Genomic DNA, 15544 nt, shown 5'->3' on the forward strand with positions numbered 1-15544 from the left:
AGGTTTGAAAATGGAAGAACTTGCCAAGAAATGTGGGTGCCAAGTGGGAGTAAGAAATGATATTCTGATATCAAGCAGCAAATTAAGCTTCAGAATAGTGCTTTGTTAAATTCCTGGAGAAGCAGGAGGTAAACCTATGGAAATGATAGAGGATGAGCAGGGGTAAGAGCAGTGTGGCTGTGTATGTCCCAGGTGGCCCATCAGCCACCTGTGAAGAGAGGCTGTGTGGGGGCTGTGTGCTGAGCTATAGGAAGGTCATTAAGGTCTTTAGGAGCAGATGGTGTAAGGCCTAAACTGCAGGAACAAAATTGGAGGGTGCTGAGGATGGAGCTGGAGAACTGTGCACCAACTGCTTCAAACTGCTAAGGCATGGAGAGGAGAAAGAGTAGTGACCAGAGAGGAAAGGTGGGTCATTGGAGGTATCTGTGTGGGGTTTGGTGTCTCCCTAGCCCCTAAACAGGTTGTCATGTAGTGAAGTTAGGGGAAAGTGGGAGATTAGAAGGAAGAGTGAGTGCTGAGAAGCGGAAAGATGGGAAATATGTCAGAGGCAGATTCATGAAGTAATAATCCCACCTGGCTGTATCTTTTTATCTTATACATGTTAATTATTTTCAAACACAACTAGAATGTTTTCATTTTATGTATGGATATAGTCACCTTGAATTGGAGTAGTTGAAAGGGAAGGCTTGAAAGGTTTCTTCAAGAAAAACCAATTTTCCAAATTTATTAATTGTGTTCATTTTGATCAGTCTCTAACTTTGATCTCTCTCTAACTTAGTATATCTCTGGCATATTCTCATTGTAGAAAACACCTGTGCATATTAGTTTCCAAAACGCCCTACTGAAGAAAGTACTCTTCAAAAAACCAGATGATAATCTCATTAAAATGTGAGACTATAAAAAAATGTAAATAACAGGTTAGTAGTTTGTCTACCTAAGAACTTAGTTGTTGATTAAATAAGCTACCTATATATAATATCTAATTTAAATCACTTGAGTCAAATGCCAGTGGTGTTACACAGGTGGTTAATTGGGCATATGAGTAAGAATCTTGCCTACCTAAGGTGGGTTTGAGAGAGAAGTTCCATGTCTTCTAATACTAGCGTGTCACATCTAATTAAAGAAATCAGATGCAAATACTTTTTTTTTAATGTAGAGGACTATTCCCTTTTTCTGTCCTTGTTTGTGTTTCATTTGATAAGAGGGTGCTCAAACCCAACATTTAAAACTTCTGACCATAATTCTTGCGGCGGAATTGAATCCTACATGTAGATTTCATAATTGTGTGCTATACATGTAAGTTATATTGTATGGCTAATGGATGAAAGGGAAGTATTTTTTGTTTTTGTTTGTTTATTTGCATTCAAATCAACAGCTTTGATTTGTGTGTCTGATAGAAAACCAGAGTTGCATAAGCTGCTTCAAGCAGATTACGGGTAATGTGGCTGGCATATTAATCCAGACATCTTGTTTGATGTTGACAGCAATTTCTAGGCACTGCCATGTATTGCCTTAAGAACTTTCAATTTATGATTTTGCAGGGTATGATTAGATGTTGTTTGGGGTTTATGTTACTTTAAACAAAACCAAACAAACTAACAAAAATATCTTATTTTTTCCTTTTAAGGGAAAAAAAAAAAAGAAACCAGAGCAAATCTATCTGAGCTGTCAAGAACTTGTATTTATTAGCCTATATTCTAAAAAAATGTGAATAAAAGCTATACTGCAGGGAAATATGCATTAATGCTAATGTGTGGATCATGGTTTGAAGACCTATTGTCCAACCCCCAGATTTGTGATTTAAACCCCAAGAAACCTACCTCTAAGTAGCTAGTTTGAGTGGGAAGGACTTCAGTTGTCTATTCAATGTGGCAGATCAGTGTATTATTGTTGCAAGCTGGTACAGTTTTCAAGAAATTCTAATAAACACTCTATTGTTTAAAATTTTAACACCTCTTTCCCAAAATGTCTTTCTCTTCTTACAGTCAGTGTATGTAACACTGCATATTTAAATTAATAGAGTTTTAAGAGATGGGGATGTTTACAAAATTCAAAAGCTTCATTACAGTAGTTGTCTAAATAGGTAATTTAAGGACAGGTTTTCTCTTTGTATTTCAATTATGTTGACTCATGATAATCCAAGTATGTACTCTGTTAAACATATTTAAATGACTATCTTAGCAAAGGTTTAAAATTTAGTTGTTTTTATAATAGAAAATTATGAACTTTTAAACTTGTATATTTCAGACTATTTTTATAGAAATAAAAAAATACATTAAAAACAACTTCTCACAGTTTAAAGTGTTTGATGTTGAATAAAGAAGAAACAAAATGGAAATACTGTGTGTATGTAACAGCTGGTAGTAAAAGTAGAGAAACATTTATGTAATTTGTCTCGTAATAGATTAACTGGTAAGAGAGCTTAACAATTCTAGAAGTGATTATTTTGTTTTGTAGTCAAAGCCAGAGGACTGAAAAGGCTACCTTTTAAAATTTTAAATTTTCTCACAACTTCTACGTAGTTTCACGACTTTCACCGGACCAGCAACTGGATAATGCAAGGTGGGAAACAAACACAGCAAAATGGAAATTATGCTCCTGCTGCTCCAATCAAGGTCATTGCTGCTTTGGTGCATCATCACTCTGAGCCTGGAGCATTGCCTGGGACTTCTGCAGTCCTGGCTTGGCTTTCTCTGGAGCTGGTCTATGTGTGACATATATGTTTAGTCTATTATTTATGCCTCTTCTCATGGTGTGAGCCCAGGTGTAGCTCACAGCTAGTCCGAGAGATCATGGCAGGATCATTGATTATATTTTTAATAGAACTTGGTTCAAGGTGTGTGATGATTCATAGGAAATGCATAGTAGTCCGTGAGGAGTTTGGTCATCTAAAACTTCTGCACTCATTGAAATAGATCAAACCTTGGTTCAGACATTACTGCAGTTTACTTTTTATCTGAGTAGCCCAGTGCTTCATCACACGTCCGGACTTTTATTTCTATTCTGCAGGCTGGGTCTAAGTTGGTTTTCCTGGTTTAGCAGAAAAGTTTTGCAGGTCACGGCTTGAGCACTCTGGCACCTGTTCTCTAAACTGCAAATCACAATTTAAAAAAAACCCCAAACAACTAATTAAATTATAATTATTTATTTTTACAAACAAATTTAGATCTGAAGATTGTTCACCTGCATGATTGTCCCAGTTATTATCTTATGCTGAAAAGGCCTTAAATGATTTTTTTGTGATTTTATTTTTATTATACTCTTTTATTTTTTTAAGGAAAATGAGCTGTTCAGGTAAGCTGTGCTGTGTAAGTAACAATATATTTCCAGTACTTGTCAAGTTTTGATACAATGTTTGTTCAAGTATCTCCCGGTCTCAGTAAAGTCTTGTCCCTCTGAGGTAATAATTATTTGTGCTCTGTAGAGGAGTTCAGGCAGATCAAGTAAAATGTCTGTGTTCACATGAAGTCTGCTACAGCTGGAAATTCCTCTAAATCCTCGTCTCTCAGCCTAATCACTTAGACTTCACTTTGCCTAAGATAAAGGCACCCAAACCCAGTTTTAAGCTGTATTTAAGCCCTCTGACATACTGGAAGGAATAACATAGCTTTTGGGATATTATCTTTCTGCAGTTTTGTGTCATTCATTATTGAGGAACTGCAGGGGGATGAATAGATCTTGATTCCTGCCCAAATCCACATATGAGCTGGAAACTGTGTGTACTGTGCATCTCTCTTTCATGGACTCTGAAATGAAATAGGAGTTGTAGATATAATTTATAAGTAAATCAATTTCCAATGTTGCTCACTTATTCCATGGTTTTTCTTAATCTTAATGCTGATAGTAATAAATATTTTGTGCATAAAGAAGCGCCTGTGTTGCACAGGAACGTGTTCACTCATCCTGTTAAATGTGGTTTATGTTGGCATTCCATGAATTGATCTGTTACCCTCTGGTGCTGCAGCTGTTCCTAAAAAAGGACGTGCCATTTCTCGTGTAATAGCTTGCATAATGCTGACAAGGGAGAAAGTCGTATGATTCCACGTTAAAGCAAATATTGTTCATGTGAGTTTATTACACAAAACAATTAATATTACTTTGTGAAATATGTTTTTGAAGAGTGTAAGATTTATTTACTTTCATTTGAAAAATGAAATTATTAAGTTGCCTCATTCAAAAAAATAAAATTAATTTTCTTCCCTCCCCTCCAAACACACTCTGCTAATATGCTTTTATGTACAAATGGCCATGATGAATTTGGTTGCTTAGGGCTATGTTGCATGTGCTCAGTCAGCCTGACTGTGTGCTAACCAATTGGAATGGTACCCCACGAGCAGAGCATGGTTGTGCATCGTGTGACAAAGATTTGACCTGACAGTTTTACAGCCATGCAGTGCATGGAGGTTTAGAGCAACAAAAAAGGGGCATGAAGGACTGCATGGCAGAGACCTGTGCTGTTCCTGCTGCCTCTGCAACAAAAATGTGATAATGTTCTAGTCAAGAAAACTTGAAAAACTGTTTTCTCCAGCCTTTTCTCTCCTGCTTTTGAGACTGGCTAGATGTGCAGCCATGTGTATTTTTACTTTGTTTAAAATACTGTCAAATCAGCTGTGTTTTAATGAGGGACATATATTAATTCATTACTGTTGGAAGACATTTCATTTGTCTTTTGGTAGGTTACTTTGCATTTCAAATTTGAGATGCTTGCATTTTGTATTAAGCTTCTTCCTTATGCTCTGCTGTAGATTGGCATGGAACATTCTTCTTTCATCACTTTGTTTAATGCTTTTATTATATAATTTTAACTTTGTGAACAGTTACAGATTTTCAGGGATGTAGTGAACTTAAATGTGAACTATTTCTGACCTCTTCAGCATAGAGACAAATTACATTACACAAATGTATGAGATCTTGTAGATTTACATGTCTAATCTGCTGCATGGCAAAAAAAGACAAATGGTTATTTAGAAGGGGTGTTGAGTAGGTTTTCCTTGGTTTAGTCTTGAAAATTTCTCTGTATTATTTTCTTTTGCATAACATGTTCTCTGTAAATGCTGTGAAAAAAAAAAAAAAAGTCAAAAGTGACTGCTGGGAATTGAAAGCAAATAAAATCAAAGTGTGCCATGAGAAATTAGGTAGCCCAAAGAGCAAACAGAAAAGAGGTCTGTGCATGATTTTGAAGGTAATTTAATGAACACATTAATTAGCCTTTTTTTGCTTTTAAGCAAAGATATGATTTATGCTTTTATTTTCACAGTGGTATAGTGATTTGAACTCAGATAATCTACTGGATTTCTTATTGCATGTCTTCTGCTTTGGCCTTCATTATTTTATTCTAAAAAAATGTCAGGAATTATTACCTAGAGGCTATAAGTTATAGCTTGTGTCTTGTTTGTCTGTTTGTCATGTAATAATGAAACCTCAACTGAATTTCTTTGTTAATAGCAGAGTTATCTAAGCACTTAGGTATTTCTTTAATAATAGAGGGGTTTTACTGTTTGTGCCAGCATACAGAAAATTAGAGTTTGTGTTTTTCACATACCTGTATTGCTTTACAGCAGAGTTTTCCTGGCCTGTTGCAGTTAACCAGGTGGCAAAACCTCATCCTCTTGTAGAAGTAGTGTCATGTGCTCTTACACTTCTCCTTGCTTTGTCTTGCAACATGCTTATGTCAGCATAGTCTGTGGAGCAGCATTGCTGGTGCATTTGAGAACTGTAATATGTGCAGGCAAGCCGTATCTGCTAGACAAGGAGACTGGTGGTGGATGGATTTCTCCCCTCACAGCAGCTTCTCTGTCTGCTGTGCATTGCTGCTGCATACAAAAGCATGCACACCTCACCTTTGGCTCTGGAAATCAGTTTGCTTGCAAACAGGAGGAGCCAAAGGAGTTGATGTTAGCAAGGGCAAGGACAACCCCAAAATGTGGGAAGAAACAGTGGAGAACTAAGAGACGCAGCTAAGTATCTGATAGGGTCAGTGAGCAATAGTAGCAGGAATGTGAGAGACTGGAGGGGAAGGCAGGAGAAAATGCAAGTAACAGTTGAAGGGGAAAATTTACCTGAATTTGAAAGGAAATTACCCTGAGGAATGCCTGTGTATATCTGAACAATAGCATTAATGGAAAACATTAGTGTTCTCAGCAGCAGCAGTGTTAAAGGCAGCAGTTGTAGATGCTGATGAGGTCAAGTCCAAGTTCAATTTTAACAGGGAAAAAATCCCTTCTGTAGAAGGAGCAGCCTCTTCTCTCCAATCAACGTAGTTGTAGCATATTATTGTTGTTTCAAAGCTTTCAAAATGCAGACTTTTAATTTCTACTTGTTGAGTCAGAATAAGATGTTGTTTTGCACTTGATTTACCTGTGTCAGTGGAATAATGAAGGATGGATTAAATAGAGGGTACTGAAGATAAAGAAAAAAACATCTTTCCACACTAAGATTTAAAATAGAACTGAAAAATAAGACTTCACAGTGAAGACTAGGAATCGTAAAACTTGTATGAAAACTTTTGTGTTCAGAAACTTGTGTGATGGGCTCATGGGAGCTGAGGAAGACAGAGTAAGACCCCTGTGTTCCTCCAGAACACCAGAGCAGGTTCTTATGAACTTCTGTTTATTTGTGCTTCCATGAGTTTGAGTCATATCTTGAAAGCAGCTGAGGGGTTCTATTTCTGTGTATAGTTTTATGGAGCTGGAAAAGCCTTACCTGAAGACCACACAGTTGATTCCAGGAGTTCTTGCTCATTTTAATTTGACAGTGCTTTGACGAGGAAAATTTGAATCTGAGCTTTTAAGGAGCCATTATTGTTTGGCTTCAATTTTTTAGTCTTGTTTCATTGCCTCCTTAAAGTGTCTCTCTTTAGTCTGTTGTGGGCTCTTGTTTTTAATGAGCTTGTGTAAGTTTCTGTTCACAGCTGAAATGCTTTTGGAAACAGCCATCTGTTAAGCACACTAATTGGCCAGTTGAGAAAAATCATGAACAATGTTTTGGTTTCTTCAGAGATGGATTTAAATGCAAAGTCTCAAATTAACTCCATCTTTTTATCATCTGGGTGATGTTTTCATGTTTTTTGTTTATCACCCAGTTATAGCTTGACCAGTGACATCAAAAACATCATCTTGGAGGGAGATAGAACAAGGTCTGCCATCTCAAAGCAGCGTGTACTTGTGCATCAAACGTGGGGCTTGTATGTTGTAAATCTGCCACAGCTAAGGTCTAGGGGGATATACAGGCTAATCTCATTCTTTTCTGCTTATAAGTACAAATCTGATTGTTTTACAGACTGGGTGTTACTGGTCACCATCCTAATTAATCGTAAATGCTGGAGCATTTCTCTTTTCTGTCATGGATATAGAGGACTGTAGTTAACAGCAGAGTGTGGGTGTTCAACAGTCTTGTTTATGTGTGCATTTTATGTCTCAAACTACCTATGTTAATAATGTTGCTTTATTTCTCAAGAGCATGTCATTCCCTGTGGATATATTGGACAATTACAGTCATGAGGACTTGGAGAACTCAGCAGAGGACTACCTCTTTGACCTTCGGTGGGGGAAATCAAACTCTCCTGAATTATTTTCTCTGCCAGACCGCCGCAAGGTAAAAAACAGCAAATACTGTAGTACTAGTGTTCTGAATGTCCTTGTAGATCTAAGATATCCAGTCCTACGGAATCTCAGAATTATTTTATCAAAGCTTTTGTATTTTCCAAATTCAGAATTTCTGTGTTAAACTCTACTTTTTTCACTCTGTAACTGGGTTTAAATCTGGGTTTCATTTATTGTGTGTGGCTTGTAGGTTATGGATCTGAATATTTTAAGCAATTTTTAAAAACCAAAAAACCCCCAACCTGACTATAACCTTAAATTTTCAACTGATGAATCAAACATCATGCATCCTCAAACAACTATAATCACTAAGAGGTTCATGATTTACTTAAGCTAACTGGCTCTTTTTGTATCTCAGTCCTTCAGTGTTCTTCATATTTGGGTTCAAGTTTCCATTAATAAGCTTCACTAATTTCAAGAGGATTTTTTTTCCTTATTTGAAATATTTGGTGCTGTTATTGAGCTCTAGAAGAGAATAGCTGTGACACTTATGTTTTAAACACTTATCCCTTGTGTGATGAGTTTATCAGTGTTAGTTTTGTCCAGAAAAATACTTGTATTAGAACTAGTGCCAATAAAATCAGCAGTGTATAGCTTTAATGAAAAGTAAGTGAGCTGAGTGGATTTTCTGTAGGATCTAAAGGTCAGTACCACAGATTCCTTGGTGGAAGCAGTCTTTACTACTTTCCTGCATTTATACTAATGCTACATGCCTAAATGTTTGCTTGTATTAATGTCCTCATTTATGACAACAGCATGTCATAATCTTCTTAAATTTGTTAAGCAAGTCTGTCTACTGCACTATTCCTGTCTGCCAAGTTTTTTATAGTTACTTTAATAATGGAAACATGTGAATTTAAATATCAAAGTACATTTTGACAAAAGTACTTGTTTCCTTAAAAGAAGATTATTTGACCCTTTTAATGTTTTTTCTGAGGAGGAAAATCAAGTAGGCAACTTCAGAATTTCTAACGTGTGGAACTTCAGGGAACAAAACCCTTTTGAATTTGCCTTCCCATTAGCACATTAGAACTTGTTAACAAACACAGTTCTGCTGTGCCAGTTTGTTTCAGTGCTTGACTGACTGCCTCATTCTTCTGTTGGCTTTGACAGCTTGCGCAGTTGGGACTGTTGAAGTGAAGATAATGCTGGTTCCTTGCACACTTACTTCAGTTGCGCACACAAATGCAAACTGTTGGCAGAAGAGAGCTGCACAAATTAGTGTAGCTAAATCTGCCAAAGCCTGGGAGAGCTTTTTAGATGTAGACACATCTAGGAAGATGTGTCTAGAGAAAGGACTGAGGTCAGATGCTTGTCTTTTACAATTAGCTGTTAAGGACTTAATTTTCAATATTCTTCTCGTTTACCTTGATAAACATTCTTTGTGTATTTTGCTACACATTTACTACTACTGTTGTTTTAGCAAGAGCCTACTGAATTATTGTACATTTTTTCAGGTTCCTATTAGCTTGACATCTGTGGGCTTCGTTCCTCTTTATGGTGAAGAGCAGACACACAAAGTTCTTGCACTGTTTGCACCATGGGACTCACTCACAGGTTTAATTTTAAGCTTTTTATCTCTGTTTTGCTATTTCTTTTATATTTTTTTTGCTGTGAAAAATGAGTGTTACCAGGCCCTTGCTCATTTCCTGCTGCTGTAGCCCATAACTTTTCCATTGTGTTTGTTGTTCCCTGTTTTTTCGTTCACATACTATTATTTTCTGTTGTGAATTTATATACATAAGTGCTAGAACTTTGCACGCTAATCAGATCAGAACTAGACCCATTGAATTCAAAAGATATGTACTTTGTATTCAAAAGATATGTGGTGCTTTGATGTGGTGCATATGATGTGTCTGGACCATCATACAATATGTATCTCTTGATCTCTCTATGTATGCTTCACATCTCATTTATTGAACATTCCTAGAATCCATTAATTTGCACATGAATTTAAATGCTCTTTATTAATAGTGATTGATCAGTGTTGTGTGTAAATTTGTCTTTAGTTTGAAGTCCTAGCATAGCTCTGGCTGAGATTACATTTTTTGTGGGTTTTCTCCTGCCTTTCTTCCTTACTTCTTCCTTCCATTCCAGTTCTCCATGTTTCCTTCTTCCATTTAATGCCATGTATATGATTGCCAAATATGCCACAAATGCCTATAGATCACAGTCTTCCTAACTGCTGCTCACATGGCTATCAGCCTTTTCACATTCATCTAACTCCCTAAAACTTGCACAGTTTCAATATCAATATCCATTTACCCAGTAGTAAAATACATGTATGAGTGAAACTCATCTTGACAGGTAGATTTTAGTGGAAGGAGATGTTAGAGCACAGTGTTGAGCGATAGTGCTCATGTCTGAAAAATAGTTCTTATATACCGTACCACAAAAAAAACCCAAAAACCACAAAACCCCCAAAATCCCAAACCCAAACAAACAAAAAATCCCTAGTGTTTATTGATCTCAGTTATCAAAAAAGATTTTGGACTAGGGAGCGTTTCATATGGGTGGGGTGTACAGTGCCCCATTGGTTGTGCTAATGTAGTAGGAGCTACATTAACATAGTGCCATCTAGAAGATGCCTGAAGTGATTACTACATTGTTATTCCTGAGTATTTAGCAACTTTAATGAATATGTTTCTTTTGGAATGGTAAGAATCACTAACATTTTATTTCCCTTGTTTCTTTCAAGCTGTAGCCCTGTATCTTGCTGACCAGTGGTGGTCAATTGATGACATTGTGAAAACATCTGTCCCTGATAGACAGGGGCTTCATCAGGTAAAGCGCTCCAACATTCACCTAGCAGTTAATCCTATACTTCGAGATAATGGCAAATAGATAGTGTGCAAGATATAACATGTTTTAATTTCATGAGAGGGCTGTTGCAAGGGAATAGAGGAATAGATACAAGGGGGAAACGAACTTGAACGTGAAGATAGGGTCTACAGCAAGAATGACCTTTGTACAGCAGCTCGTAGACAACTTAGATGTTAGCTGTGTTACCATTTTTTTTCTTTACTCTTTAGAATATTGTGATCTTGGTAGAATAGTGCATTGTCCCATAGCAGTACCCACTGATCTTATCAGGAGACTAGAAATCATAAAATACTCTCAGAAATGTATTTGACAGAAGCAAGTTGGAGCTGGTAGAGGAAATGCATGAAATTTGGAAAAATAAGTTGTCTCCTATCTCCTTTATTGCTCATCATTCACCTTCGTTACCATTATTTAACCCTGTAGCATGGAGTTTTCCAGAACTGGAAATCTGTGTTTTTCCAGGGGTGTAATTAATGTCTGCTCATGGAATCTGGGCATTCATCATTGATTTTTGCAATTTTTGAAATTTTCTGTAGGGAGTTTGGCATGTAGCCTGGCTTTCCACATGTTTCTTCATGGTAAGAAAATCAGGAAAGCTGAGTCTTTTACAAGGGAGGTAGCTGAGACTAAGTATTGGAAGAGATCATGGTTCATCCTTCTTCACAATAAGTAGAATAGTGGTGAACTCAAATTTTATATATAAAAGAAACCCTGTAGGACAGAGAAAAGGATATTGAATTCCTTATTTCATGCCACAGAAACTGTTTTAACAAGTTTTTTCACTGCATCATGTCCTGTTGCCTGCCACTCTATCAGGTGTGATTGAGTGTGCCAAGTCCTGCCACCCTGAGGCTCATCATTTCTCCTTTGTAAGACTTCAGTTACCTCCTAGCCTGGGAATTCTGAAGCTGATGTACTGCTATTGCGTTTGGTGATTGCTTCTTAAGTACAAAAATAGTTTTAAGTTAGAGCATAATGTTCTCAGTCCACTGCCCTTCTCCCAGATTTTATGCATTGGATTGGGAGTGACATTGAAGATGTGGAATATCCTCTATGGTTGTGATTTGTCCTTAACCTATCTGTCACAGCTTCTGAGCATCTTCTTGCCTTGTAACAAACCTCAAAGAATCACCCTGCTTTAGCACTTACAGCCTTCCCTTGAAATCTGTCTGCAGCTTTGTTAAATAAGATCTCTCATGTATGGGTACTGACTAATCTGACCAATCTTCTGAAATGCTTTTTTCTGTGTTCCCTTAGGTGAAGTCTGTTGGAGAGAGAGTTGTTCTCTATGTTCTGAATCGAATTATCTATCGAACGCAAGAAATGGAAAGAAATGAGACCCCCTTTCTCTGTCATGGTAGCAACCATTATGCTAAGATCATGTGGAAAAAAGGAGAGGCTATTGGGTTCTATTCTGTTAAACCTACAGGTAAAGCACTTGAGGACTGTGGGATTTGGGCGGTAAAAGGGGAGGAGATAGCTTGTTTGAAGAATACTGTATTAGTAGGCTTTATAAGCCTTGCAGGCCTAATTGAGTTGGTGTTAATGCAGTCATAAGAGGTCAGGTGGCTGTTAAAAACTCAAGCTGAAATACTTTTATGCTTTAGCAATTTAGGTTCTTAGATTTCTTCATATTTACAAAACATATTTAAAACCGTAAAAAATTTTATCTACCCAACAGCTTTTTCTTCTATAGAGCAATTGTTTGCATATGGGTTGGACTGTGCTTGTCTTGAGTTAGCAGAAATGGAAGGTTTTTCTTTCAAAACATTTTCAAAATTTCACCCATGTTTGAGTGTGTTGTATTCTCCATATTAGTAGCCTATGTGGAAAAGACCACTCTGTATGCAGATCTGTAAACAAATGCTTTGAAGAGTGGTGGAGCTCTTCAAGCATCCCAAAGAATACCCAAGTAATGTAACCTCTCTGCTCAAGTTTCCCTTGCTTGAAAAATGAAAATAGTAATAGAATCATAGAATGATTTTGGTGGGACTGGACCATTAAAGACCATCTAGACCAATCTGCCTGCCATGGGCAGGGGCACCTTCAACTAGACCAGGACCCCAACCAGCCTGGCATGAACATGGGATGGGGCATTCACACCTTCTTTGGGCAATCTGTCTCACAGCTTCACCACCCTCACAGTAAAGAATTTTTTTGTAATACTGTCATACCCAATCTAAATCTACCCTCCTGTGGCTTAAGGCCACTGCCCCTTATCCAATCACTACATGACCTTGCAAAAAGTTGCTCTCCAGCTCTCGTGTAGGCTCCTTTGAAGTGCTGAAAGGCCACAATTAGGTCATGCTGGAGCCTTCTCTTCGCCAGGCTGAGCCGCAGCTTTCTTCACCTTTCCTCATGCAAGAGATGCCCCAGCCCTCTGATTGATTTTGTGGCCCTAAAACAAGTATGTTCATGGGTCCCAAAAATACAAGGTCGCAAAGACTAACTGGGTTGTATAGCCCACTGTGTTTCTCATTGGCCTTGTTAGAGAAGAGGGCACCTCTTTGGCATAGATTCACTGAGGGGCCTTAAAATGGATTGTCTATTACTGGACTGTCATAATGCCATTTTATGCCATCCCTTTTTCACCACTGAGTTCATAGGTATCCTTGGAATCCTCTCATACAGAAGTACCTATGTGTTGTGACCATCTGTTCCATGTTTGTTTCATTTGGGATATGTTGTTTATGGGACAATTTCAGTAAAATGTCCTAGCATTGTTTTATCTTCATTTAAAAATGGGAATCATTGTTTCAGTCATTAAGCAAGAAGTGAATTAGTTTTCATATTTGTCCTGAGAAGTCATAGAATCAGCATAAAAGTGTAATTAAATATATTTTTTGTCTCCTATTCCCTCCTCTGTCTTTCAGCTTCATTTTTACTGTAGTTTTCATATGGAACCATATAGTGAGATTTTGAAGTGAGCCTTTCCTCTCTGTCTTGTCTATTCTTTTCTGGTACTACAGACTTTTTCTGTTGTATTATTCTATTGATGTACCTTGATAACCTTATGAAGCTTCCACAAAGAGGTTAATAAATGACTAATAAAAATTATTTATTTTAAATAAAGTTGAAAATTATTTTTATAGCTTTACTTACTTTTACTTACTATTATATAGTTTGGAATTTTTATAATTTATAAAAGTCTTTATTTAAATATACTAAAATCCAGTCAGTCAGCATGTCATCCATACTGATGGTTATTTTTTCCCTCTGATAATTTCAGGAAGTGTTTGTAGCTCTCTTCTTAAACAGAAATGTAAGTTGCCAGTGTTAGACACAATGTTTGTTAGAAAGAAACATCGTGGGAAAGACTCTGGGCTAATGATGTTGGAAGATTTTGTGGATTCTTTTACTGAGGAGCCTCTTGGCCTACGATATCCACTGTCATCCTTCGTGTATACAGGCAAGCTCTTTTACTTTTTCTTCTGATTTTCTTTGTGGTTTCTTTGCATGTCCAAATGAGTATTGTCATTCAAGCTCTATTTTGTGACCTCATCCCCAGCTTCTACATTAAATTTTCTGCACTTTGGTGATGGTTAAAAACCCTGTTTTGTTTAAAATGAAGTAGTTCCTGATTCAATTTTTAATCCTCTATGTAAAACTAGAGGATTATTTGAACCCTGTTGGCTTTCTGCTCCTGTGAAGTTTACCACTGTCCAGTATCCCCACCAAGCCTGTGATCAAGAAAGTGATCAGGTGTTTCTGTGATCTAATGTATATCTGCTTTGTAGCACTTTTTTCTTGCTCACACCTAAACCTCATGAGGTCGCTTAACTCATGCTTTCTCTGAACTTCTGATGAAGAGGTCATATTAGGCTCTGCTTTAATTTGCATTATCAGAAGACACAGTTCTAAAATAAAAGGAAAACATATGGTTCTTCCATTAGCAACCTAAGGGGACTGTGTAATGTAGAAAATGACATGGATTCTGGAAACTATGTTCTTGGGGCTATGTTCAGACAAGAAGCACATTTCTTTTGTCCTGTTTCTCAGGATGTGTTCCTTCTTAAGCCAATTGCCAGGGGTCCTTTTATGAACATTTCTATCTGGCCTTCTTAACCAGCAGAAATTTTCTGCTTTTCCAAGCACCACAGTCTGCCACTGAATCTGTTAAGACCTGATTTGTTAGGCTTCAACCAGGAAAATTACTTGAGCAGAATTTAATGACTAATTCATTTCTGTAGTCAAGAAATGACACAGTGGGGGATCTTGTGCTCTGAAACTGCATTAGTAGTGAACCAGGTGAAAAATGGTTGTTTTTCCAGCAATTATGAAAGAATAATGTCAAAGCATGCATGCCTCTTCACCTTGCTTGATGCAGGTATAAAGAGAAAAGAGGTGGAAAGACAGCAATGCAGAAAATATTCTAGAAGTGAAAAGTGATTAACAACCATTCAATGGTAACATGTTAACACTCCCAGAGAGTGCTTGTCACACTGTCTACTACAGTGTAAGGTGACAGAAAGCACTTGACTACGTCCTCTGCTTAAGAAGTCTTCTGTCCTGAGTTGAGTCCTGTAGTTGGCAGAACAGTGACTAGTGAATTTGCAAATCGCAGATGGGTACTAGGAAAAGAAGAAAATCCCATTCATCTTTGTTTGCAGTTTAAGATAATAATGGAAAGTATATAAACCCATATTAAGAAAGGGTAAAGCAGTATTTTTAATTTCAGACTCAACTATTTTGTTAAACAGTTTTGTTGTTGTTTGTGTGTGATGGTAGATTGCAAAATTTGATTTCAGATAAACTTGAAAAACTGAGGTATAGCTGAGTATATAGTATATATAATAGTGTTGTGTTTGCACAGCTTGTAAGCAATACCTTGAGAAGTACCCTGGGGATAAAAACCTTTTGTGGCAAGTGGAAGGAGCAGGAGATTGGTTCCAGAGAAAGTCTATTATGTCTATAGTGCAAAAGGAAGATCTCAAAATTAAAGGTATGGATGCTTTGTTTTGTTGTTTTCTGACACTTTGTAAAAGTTGAACAAATACTGTACAAGACTGACTTCTGTGAATGCTGTGCAGAAACTAGCAGAGAGATTTCTATTTGTCCTGCAATCTGTGAGATCGTATTTGGAATGGTGTCATGTTTTAACTCCATCTGGCAGCTAAGTA

The 15544-nt window shown here is 37.2% G+C and overlaps 1 protein-coding gene across 4 annotated transcripts in view; it reads left to right on the forward strand.

Annotated features, from left to right (window-relative positions):
• Positions 1–15544, forward strand: part of FAM169A (family with sequence similarity 169 member A) — a 36696-nt gene that overhangs the window by 6862 nt on the left and 14290 nt on the right. For 3 of the 4 annotated variants that reach the window (XM_015652267.3, XM_015652266.2, XM_015652265.2), the window contains exons 2-7: positions 7456–7593; positions 9059–9158; positions 10300–10385; positions 11682–11853; positions 13654–13833; positions 15238–15366. In XM_015652267.3, coding sequence (XP_015507753.1) covers positions 7459–7593; positions 9059–9158; positions 10300–10385; positions 11682–11853; positions 13654–13833; positions 15238–15366 — 802 coding nt within the window. In that variant the 5' untranslated portion in view covers positions 7456–7458. Of the gene's footprint in view, positions 1–7455; positions 7594–9058; positions 9159–10299; positions 10386–11681; positions 11854–13653; positions 13834–15237; positions 15367–15544 lie in introns of those variants that run through there. The other variant, XM_015652268.1, reaches the window with a different exon arrangement.

The sequence above is a fragment of the Parus major genome, chromosome Z (assembly GCF_001522545.3).
Source record: "Parus major isolate Abel chromosome Z, Parus_major1.1, whole genome shotgun sequence".
Lineage (NCBI taxonomy): Eukaryota > Metazoa > Chordata > Aves > Passeriformes > Paridae > Parus > Parus major.